Consider the following 10,526-nt stretch of genomic DNA (forward strand, 5'->3'; position numbering starts at 1 on the left):
GCTCAGCAGGCCTGAGAAAGACAAGTTGTAGCTGTCACACTCCTGTCACAGCCAAGCTGAGAAAACAGCACCACAATGCCCTTCCTTGTACCCTGCAAGAAGTTCTGCCATCTGCACACTCCTTTGCAAGATCTGAAGTCCCAAAATGCAACGGGTTTCAAGCTTGTCTATGTGCTTTAAAAGCAGAAAACAGACATTTCAGCCAGAGAATAAACATGACACAGATACACTGCCATGTCCATCTTCCCATTTTATTTGTAATCCCCAACATGATCCAGTGGGGATGGTCAGCTTCCCCTCCAATCTTGTCTAATGAATGTAAAAGAAGCATCATAAGTCACATTGTATTGGGCCTGACCCTGCAATTGGGCTCCCTTAAATCAGAGCTGCAGGACACATCGAGCAGCATTACCCAACTTTTACATGCCTAGAGCTTTGCAAAGTGTTGGATTAGCATATCTCTAAGTTGTTAAATTACAACTTTTACTGGGCAAACAAAACCTCTCAAGGCAACATACTCAGTCCTACTAGCTTTTCCAAAAGACTGTGGAACACCTACTTGTCCTGAGCCAAGTACATCAGGTGCTGAGTTAAACAGGAGAGGCTGGGGTAAGACTGTGCCTCAAGCCTAGCTAGTCCCTCTCAAAGAAAGAGGGAAACCATTCCCAACTCCAGATTCCTTATCCAATGGCCACAAAACATGCAACAATATAGACTATGCATAAAGGTATCTGCAAACAGGGCAATTCTCCCTGCCCAGAAGTGCTATGCCCTGTCTATCAGAGTACTTCCATATGCAGAAAGAGCTCCAGGCACTCAGGTGTGGACATGGCAAGGTCTGGTTCATACATCATCTTCACTGGTCTTGCAGCACAGCAATTAGTGACAACTCAGGCAAGCCTGAAGTCCTGCCTGAGCCATCACCAGGCAAACAGGGGAAGGATTGCATATAAAACCAGGACTTACTTATTTCTTTGCCCTTTCCTCACAAGAAAAGAATGCCATATAACAAGGAGGAAGGGGGGCATTAATTATACCTAGGAGTGGCTAAAAATAGAAGTATCCTCAACTGTTGTGTTTCCAGAACAGGAATGTGATCTTTGAGCATCCTACAGAGTCCAAGAGGTGTGGGAAGATGATGGTTCTAGTCAGTTTTGTGTAAGGCCTGGAGACACTGATGTGCTTCTGTTGCCCTGTCAGTTCCTAGCCTTTTATAACAGCAATAGGTCTCAGTTTAATGGCTTTCTTGCTGATGCCAGCTTCATGGCATGTGTTAACCACATCAGTCACGTTCTTGTAAGACTCTGGTGCCTGGAGGGGAAAGAGGGGAAAAAAAGAAAAAGAGAAAACTATAAAGAACCCAAAGTCACAGGAAGACTAGACATAGGTTTTTGAAATCCCCTCTTCACAAAAACAATCATATGGATAGAGGATGTAGAAGTAGGTGAACATATAGAGAATCTGGCCACCTTAGATATTAAAGAAATCTGAGACTCTTAGCTTTCCAAATAAGGTCTCACCATCTATCAGATAAAATAGTAGCTCTTTTGGTTCAGCTTTTCAGATAATCCAGTCTCCCAGCATGTGAGAATGCCATCCCTCATTATCTAGCAGGAAGTAACTCTAACTTCTTCCTTACATTAAAATTTATCTTCACTGTCCATTAGTGACAACAATCAGGGTTGAACTCTAGAGCTTCCCCCTCCTACATTCTGACAAGGAAGCTGCTCCTAAACAGAGACTTTAACATGATCAACATGTTCATATAACACCAACACTCATAACAGCATAGCTCCAAATGATTAACACCCTTCTATAAGTGAGGTTGTGAACAGAAAAGACATTCTATCATGTTAATGCAGAGGAACTGGAAGTGAAAATATTCAAAGTTTTCTAGCCCTTCGTAGTTCTCTTCTTCTTGAGCAAATACAGGAATTCATCTTAAAAGAGGGGGATCTCTCAAATTGCTAATAATCTACATGAAAGCTCCAGTGTAAAGTAAATTCAAAGCAGGGAGATCAGCATTCAAGAAGAGAACCCATAAAACATAACTACTTTTGTAGATGCTCATACAGACCTCAGAGTTGATAGCAATTATCCCTATCACCAGGCAGAAGAGGAAAAAACATACACCTCTATCCCCCCACCCCAAAACCTGTCAGTCAGGCATCTCCCTTCTTAGCATGAGTTCAGGACAGGGAAGACCTCCCATTATTTTCAAAAAAATGTGACAGCTCTATCAGAAATTGCAAAAGCTGTATATTTAGAGTACTAGCAATCACTTAGCACTGCAAAAAATCAGGTCAGGGAATGTCATTCAGCCAAAGAGCATGACCCTCCTTTTCCCTCTCAGATAAGTAAGTATTAAACTCACTTCTTCCATGACCAGTTTGGGAGAAGCAACACGGATGGCAATGCCCATGTCAGCCAGCTTGTCCAACACATCCTGGAAGTCCAAGTTACGTCGAGATTTGGCTCGAGACAGCGCACGACCCTAGAAAGCAGTTTTGTTAGTCATAGTTTTTGTAGCAGTCTGGAAAAAAGCCCTCTTTCTTACTAAAGAAAAACATTACTACATTATAAGTAAGGCTGAGAGCACGGACCACAGTAAGCCACAATACAGGAAATGAATTTAGACTTTAGGTGATGGGCTCCTGCAAAATTATACCTCTGGTATGATGGCTAGGAATGTTCCATGTGTATAACATACTAGTCTGCACATACCTTTTTATCCAAACCAGATAGTGTTCAGGAGTCTGAGTTTTACTGGAAGATACTTCTTTTCCTCACTCATTGTCTCACACTACGAGTAACAGGGGAGAAAATACCTTCTTCTAACGACTGAGTTTTTTATGGACAGCCTCAGCACAGTTAACCCCTCCTGTTAGCTCAGAGATATCAGAATTTGGCAAAAGGAGCTCATTCTCCACATCTTCATCCAAACATAAAGCAGTATCCCCTAGATTTTCTGCAGAAGTAGTCAAAACTACTCAGTAAGGGACAAAAAGGACTTCTAGTTTGTAGTCCTCCTGGGCAGGGATTACCATGGCAAGGCTACTCTCTAGTTGTATGACCAATGGATGAACCACACACTGGATGACCCTTGAATAACCTTGTTCTATGGATGACAGTCCCATTCCAACCTCTTTCTGATACAACTTCTTGACTTACAGCTCCATGACAGGTAGTTCCAAAGGTCTCAGTCATGCCTTGCTCTGTGCCAGTAAGGACATAGCTACAGGTGCCCATAGTCCCGCCGATCAACACAGGCTGTCCTGTCAGCTGTGGATGCAAAGTATTCATTCATGAGGAAAAGATGAAAAAAACCTTGTAACAGAAGTCTGAGAGGAACCATATCTCCAAAAAAGGAGGTCAGGTTCACATTCCCTCAGGAGATGCCTGCACTGAAAGACACAGAACAGCAAATCAAAAGACTTGTGTCCAACAGACAGACAAGGCAAAACACTGAATCCTGCCCTAGGTATGAAGGACTTCTTTCCTTCTATGATCTTTCAGCCACTGTGGGTGGAGCAGAAGTGGGAGCTCAGTGTCCCAAAGATCTAACACACAGACAAGCAGAACACTGCCATCCTGCTCGGTTCCAGTGCTATTACCTTAAAAAAGGAACTCACACGCTTAGATATCTGTTGTTTGATTAATCCAGAATTCTCTTCAATTTCCTTCTCCAAAAGCTAAACTTACTTGATAATCAACAGCAATAAGAGGATGGTGAGGAGGGAAGGCCCTGGTTGATCCTTTTCTGTGCACCAGCAGAGTCCGCTCTTTTCCATCCACTACATGTTGCTCCACTTTGGCAATGTTGTGAGACACATCATAGATAACATGCATATCAAGGTCATCTGGGGTTGTGTTGAAGACTTTGGCAAAGGCCTAAAGAGAGCAAATCAGGATAGAAAATACAAGGAGATCATAATTCAGCCTCAATGGAACTGAACACAACAGTGCTGACCGTGACAGAATCGGACAGTCTCGATTGTTCCTCTGCCCACTCACAGCTTAATGCTGAAATTCAGTCAGAAATCAACTAGACAAATTCTTGCAACTCTGAAAAGTTGGCTTTTCAGTGTAAAAACAATTTCATTGTATCCTCTTCTTGTAGTTCAAGGTATTTTCAAAAATATTGCTTAAATGTCTTCTGCAAGAACAATCTAGTGATGTTGAAAGATTTTAGATGGATTGTCATGACTACAGCTTTGTGCAAGTCTCTCCAGAAAAAAACAGTTTAAGAAGCATAAAATGAAAATCAAGCTAAATACTGCAGCTACTCTGTGTTCTGGGATATGTCTGGGATAAAGCAGCTGTGTATTTGCATCAGAGACAACTCTGCTCGTACCTGTCTTGTTAGAAAGGTCATAGAAGAGCGGTTAACCCACGCATAGTTCCCAGCAGCTGCCATTCCCTTCAAGTAATCCTGTCCCTCAGCAGAGGCAATCCTGGCACACGCCAGCTGGCGATCATTCACTATGATTTTGTCCCGTTTCATTGCTTTTTCCATTGCCACGAGTGCATCTGGGAAATAAACACAGTAAATCTAAGTGACTTCTTAATTTTGTTTCAATCTGTGAGATTCACATGGGTATCTATAATTTACATTCTAAAACTGATTTGTCCAATGGTTAAACCTACAGCTTCTTCTCAAAGGCAAAAGCAAACCTGTGGCAGAATGTTATCAATTGTTTGCAAATGGACAACACCTGTCCAGGCAATTCAGAATGTACTTGGCAATTACACTGTAAGAAATGCTCTTTGGTGTTGCAGTTTGCCTCGCTCCAGGTACCTACACCAGTCAGATCATACCTGTGGCAACCTGGTGGCCCAGACCTCTGCTTCCACTGTGGATCATCACGCACACCTGCCCTTTGTGGTCAATGCCCATCTTCTTGGCAGCATATTCATTGTAGATGTCATCCACAACCTGGATCTCAGCGTAATGATTTCCAGCTCCCAGGGTCCCCAGCTGCCAAGCACAACACACTGATCAGGCAGTGCAGGCAAAGCAGCCTCTGGGAGCACAAGGGAAAGGCAGGGGAACAGGGGCAAAAGCACAAATTGCTACAGCAAGGTTTTGGGTTTAGAAAATCTTTTTTGAGGGAAAAAACATCCCCATATAAACTGAAAGGAAGTAGAACACAGTAGCATAATCACTGTCCTCTTTGTTTAGATTTATGACTACCTTTGGTGTTGGAACAAGACTGTGATTAAGCAAAAGGACCAGGATCCACAGACTGTGCTGTCAACTTACTTAGGCCTAATTGAAAAACAGGAAGAGTATAGAGTATTGAGAATTCATCTCCAGTTTGTATAGGTAAGGCAGACATATATAGTCTTATACTTGGTTATAACTCCACAAAGAAGATACAACAACCTGTTAATTATGTACTTGGAACCTTTCAGTAGATTAAAGCAAGCTATTCCATTTCCAAGCCCAAATTTTTTTAACTCCGTAACAGACGATCACTTATTTCCAAAGCAAATGTGAAAACTGAGGACGTAACATTACTTTGAGGTTAAAATGTTATAATCTCGCAGCACTCCAATCAATAAAACTCAAGAAGTCATACACAAGAAGGCTTTACAAATGTATCATTACTAGAGCCATCTCAAATTGTTCCATACAGAGCAATGAAGTATTATATATAAAAACGAAATCCAACTCTAACTGTAATTCAGTTATGACCTAGTTCCATTTATTATATCTTTTCTTGACCTGCTATACATTTGCTGAACAAACAAGGACAGAAGTTGCAGATTAACTTGCATGCCTCTTCAAAACAAAACTGCATCTGGATGTGGAAATGCCACCCAACATAAATGTCATTACCACATGTTAACAGATGAAAAACTGATGGCCCGGCGGACCTTGGGCAGGCCCAGTATTACTTCCCTCTGTTACAGTTCTGTCAAGAATTATTCAGAACTGGCCTCACCATCTCACCTTTCCCCCTGCCCAGAAATGCTAGACAGTTTCAAGAAAAGACATAAAATCAGAGAACTACTCTCTAACCTTTTCATTTGAACCCTGGGAGCATTCACAGCCCTCCTGAAAGATAACATTACCTGAGGCAGACCCCTCTTCTTTGCTCTTGAGGAGACTTTGTTGGGATCAGCCTGCAGCATTCTTCCATATTCCTCACAGTGCTCCTTGTCCTCTGCCCAGGCGTAGCCCTCCCGGAGAGACCAGTCCACACCCATCTCTAGTGCCTCTTCCAAATCCCTGCAATTATCAAACACCTACATAAGATGGTTATCCGTGGATATACTCAAAACTCCACTGGATGCAGCCCTGAGCAACTTGACATAACTTTGTTGTTAGACCCACCTTCAGAGTTAGCCCTCCTTCATGCAAGGCATCAGACAAGACAACCTCAAGAGATCCCATCCAACCTAAATTATTCTGTGATGTTATGATCAGCCCCTAGCTCTCCTAACAACCAGTCCAACTTCTTAGTACTTCATGAAAATCAAGCTCTATAAATATATTAACTTTTGATAGGTCATTACTTTTTCCTCTTTGTTGTGTGGGGAATATCCTATTTTCTCTCTCATCCCTTTCAAAAAAAACCTTTATGCTCATGGAAGTTTTCTGTCAGAAGAAATGAGAACCTTTCAAGAACTTTTAGTTAGTTCAGGGGTTTAAATGGGGGAAGAGCGAGCTGACTTTGTGCATTGATGATTATGTTGGTCCTGGTAAAGCCATATGTAGAAAGAATGGAAAGATTTTTAGAATTACTCTTTCTTTTTTAAAAGTCTCCCACTGATGAAATCTTTCATCAAAACAAACAGACAGAGATGTCCCCTCTGGTGATGTGTGCACAAAGTCATTCTCTTACTTGGCATTCATGGGGATGACACCTTTGGAGCCGACACCAACAGGAATGTGGTCAAACATAGCCTGGGCAAGCTGCTCTTTCACAGGCTGCACATCACTTTCATCCAAATTTGTACGCAGCAAGCGGACACCACAGTTGATGTCAAATCCTACACCACCTAGAAGTGTAGAAAAAGCCATGACAGGGAACATGTACTGAATACTGTGATCTCACACCTTCTTTCTGAAACAATACTGGGGAAGAAAAGGCAGAACTGCATTAGGCTTCATTTTAACAGATTGACATAAAGCCTCAGATTTCAAGACGTAGCTGTACAAGTATCTACAAAGCTCTCTCTTTATGAAGTTACTCCAACAAGTAGACAAAAAGTAGACACAAATATAAAATATACTGCCCAGAGAAAGCAGAAAGGGATATCACGAGTCCAAGCCTCAAATGCAAGGGCAATTCTCCCTGTACTGTTTAGACGTTCTCAGTGCAACCGCCCGCTCCATAAAGAATAAAGATTCTGAGTGCAAGAATTAAGCACCTCTTAAGCCCCTACAATTCTCATATTTTAGCTTTAGTTCTGTACATGAAGTACTAGAAAGTCCTGCTATTTTGAAAAAGTATTTTTATGCCATCCCAAACATTTCTCAGAGCAGGTTAAGTCAGTCATCCTCACCTGGTGAAACCACTGCTTCTGGATCACTCATATCAAAGGCAGCCATGTTGCCAATGGCAAACCCATAGCCAGAATGGACATCTGGAAGGCCTATTGATCTCTGAAAGGGAATGAAGGCAATTTTAAAGTTTTATGAAACTCAGTGCTGCAGAGTTACCTTGGTTAGGCTTTGCCTTGTGGCAAGAGTTGTCACATTTGAAAACAAATATACCAAAAAGAGAATGGATCTTCAGATGTAGACGGAGTGAACACAACAACTCAGGCGAGTATCTGAACTCCTGCACTTACAGGGCAGACACTCAAAGAAAGCAGAGAGCAGATCTCAGTCTGAAGCAAACACCCTGTGGCTAGTCAGCTGAGAAGCCCTCTTGACTCTATGGGCCAGATCTCAAAAAAATTTGGTAAGAGCTTAAGCACCTAAATGTAGGAACTGTGATCTCAAACTGAATTCTAATTTGGCCTTTTCTTGTACTCGAGTCCTTGCATTCAAAACTCAGGCAGGCAATAGCTTTTGAGCAGCATAAAGCAGACATAAGAGTGAAGATAAGTTATTTTTACCAAATTTCATCTAGAGACATCTGCAGTATTTAAATACTGTAAACACAACAAGGGAAGAGTTCAGTGCTATGAATTAAATAAAAGTCAGCATTTTCTCTCCTTATCTGTGTCATCAACCCTGACCAAAGACTGCACCCTGTAGGGAGGAAAAAAATCACCTTTTGAGTGAGATCCTGATGGGATAGGACAAGACAGGAGCTGTGGCATTTTAAATTTAGATTAGGACATCACAAACAGCACTCTGCAGTCTATTTAAGCAAACAAAAAAAGCCTCAGACACCCAGAAAGCTGTTAGAAATTGTAACTTTTCGATGTGTGTTAAACTGCTACCATACATTAAAAAGAACAGTACTTTTCAATGGGATTTTGTGCTTCTTCTGCCTCCCCTTGCCATCACCAATAAGTCTCTTGGCTTGGAAATAAAAAGTGAAGATTTGAATACACAGATGATTGTAGCATCTCTCCTACAAACTACCAGACGGAGTTCCTATTTAACAGGTTGTTACTATTCTACCTTACTCCCTTTTGGCTGCCCACTAAGGCATTTTAACAGCATGATGGTCTGCCCTTTACTGCAGCCATAAATTCAAAACGTCTGCCAAGTGACCAAGGAAGACCGTTAAAACAATTCTGTTATTTGTTACTTATTAATATTTGCAATATTGAGTGAGAAAGAGATCATTTCCACATCACTTCCACTTCCTGAAAAGAGTCACAGCCTAGTATTTTCCTCCTGCATTATCAGATCTGACACTGCTTCCAAAAAGGCATGGGGCAAGGGAAAGAAGTGTTGAGTGCATGGGAGGACTCACTACCCACATTAGGTCAGCAACAATAATACAGACAACAGTATCACCTCCTGCTCTCTCCTCACTCCTCCATGCATTCCAGGTCAGCAGAGGCAATTGAAAACCAACAAGCAGTCAATATGGACACTGATGGAAATGTGGCTCAAGCAAAAGGAAATAGCATAAACCAATGCTAAAAAAGCTTCATGTCAAAAGACAAGTAATGAAGTAAGTGGACGCTTCCCTTTCTGACAACTTAGTCTTGCAGCCTGCCCTTGCAAGCAGTTTACTCAGAGACAGGTTCTTAACACACAAACTGCTTTGAAAAGAACTTTCATCCATATATCTTCTGAAAACAGTTCCCACTTGGAAAGCAATAATTTCGGGCAAATAGGAAGAGAAAAAGAGCAAATTTTCAGAGCAGTTACTCACGTGAACAATACCAGGTAATGCAGCCACGTTCCCAATCTGTTTCATAGCAGGCAAGAAGCCACCTGCACCTGAAAAAGAGGAAAAAAAAGAAAAAAAAAGTTAAACAATCTGATAACTTACCATGATAATCACAGTGCAGTGCTTTCTAAACAGACTGTTCAAAACACTGGCAATTTAGAAGTCAGCCACCAACAAGGCTTCTTATCTGGTGTAGAGCACCCAGTGACATGCACAATCTGCAGTTTCATTAAACGAGGTACTTATTACACCAAAGCCCAACCCCGTGCTGTGTTTGTACCGATGGAGTGCAGTCTGCACTAACAACAGCAGTGTGTCACCACCAGCCCAGCTGTCAGATCTGGACCCATCCCTGCACTTCAGCCCCACACAGCACAGCCCTGGCCTGCAGTGCCATGGTCTAGTGGACATGGTGGCGTTCGGTCATAGGCTGGCCTGGATGATCCCGGAGGTCTTTTCCAACCTAATTGATTCTGTCGACTCTCTGACACCCTCCCGGATCAGGGGGCCCTGCCGGACCCACCTCCTCCACGGCAGGCGTTGCGCAGTTCCTCGAACATCAGCTTCTCCAGCGGGTCGTTCACGTAGAAAACACCCTCCACCTGCGGGGAGAGCCGTCAGCCGCCGGGCTGCCGCTGCCCCTGCCCCGCTCCCCTTCCCCGACCCCCTTCCCCGGGCACCCAGCCCCCTCCCACGCACACGCATGTTGGGCACGAAGCCCTTCTTGATCCGCCAGCAGTTCTTGTCGATCTTGTCCAGGTACTGCAGCTCATCGTTGTAGCTGCGGCTCATGGCGGCGGCTCCCGATGGCGGCACCGGCGCGGCGGCAGGAACTGACGCGGCCCCGCCGCCTCAGCGGCGAACAGGAGCCGCCGAGGCTCAAACCTCCTCCCTCAGCCCTGCCTCCCCTCTTCCTCCCTTCCCTCCCTCTTTCCCTCAGCCCTGCCGAGGGCTGGCCCGGCCCCCAGTTAAGCTCCGTGGCCGCACCATTTCCCAGGGGGCTGGAGCAGCCCGGGCCAGACACCGAGTTCCCGCGGTGAGAGGGAGCGCAGGGATCGGGTTTGTACCTGGCCGCCTCCTCCCTCACACTAAATACGGCTTTTGGGCTGGTTTGCGGGGGAAAAAAAAACACCTAAAAAACCCAAGTGTTTTTTCACGTAGCTGTTCCCCCGGGGCAGAGCAGTTTTGGCCCGTGGGGTATTTAGGTACCGCTCT

General features: G+C 43.7%; 1 protein-coding gene across 1 annotated transcript; it reads right to left on the reverse strand.

Moving 5' to 3' along the window:
• Positions 1 to 237: 237 nt before the first annotated feature.
• Positions 238 to 10,187, reverse strand: RTCB (RNA 2',3'-cyclic phosphate and 5'-OH ligase). The gene is made up of 12 exons (XM_064654918.1): positions 10,011 to 10,187; positions 9,835 to 9,913; positions 9,294 to 9,361; positions 7,516 to 7,615; positions 6,852 to 7,008; positions 6,079 to 6,235; positions 4,819 to 4,978; positions 4,355 to 4,530; positions 3,703 to 3,891; positions 3,172 to 3,282; positions 2,375 to 2,494; positions 238 to 1,311 (listed from the first exon to the last, which is right to left on the reverse strand). Exons 1-12 carry the CDS (start codon positions 10,101 to 10,103, stop codon positions 1,204 to 1,206), a joined length of 1,518 nt encoding a protein of 505 aa, XP_064510988.1. The 5' UTR covers positions 10,104 to 10,187; the 3' UTR covers positions 238 to 1,203.
• Between the last annotated feature and the right edge of the window lie 339 nt (positions 10,188 to 10,526).

Source organism: Pseudopipra pipra, chromosome 5 (assembly GCF_036250125.1).
Source record: "Pseudopipra pipra isolate bDixPip1 chromosome 5, bDixPip1.hap1, whole genome shotgun sequence".
In the NCBI taxonomy this organism is placed as follows: domain Eukaryota; kingdom Metazoa; phylum Chordata; class Aves; order Passeriformes; family Pipridae; genus Pseudopipra; species Pseudopipra pipra.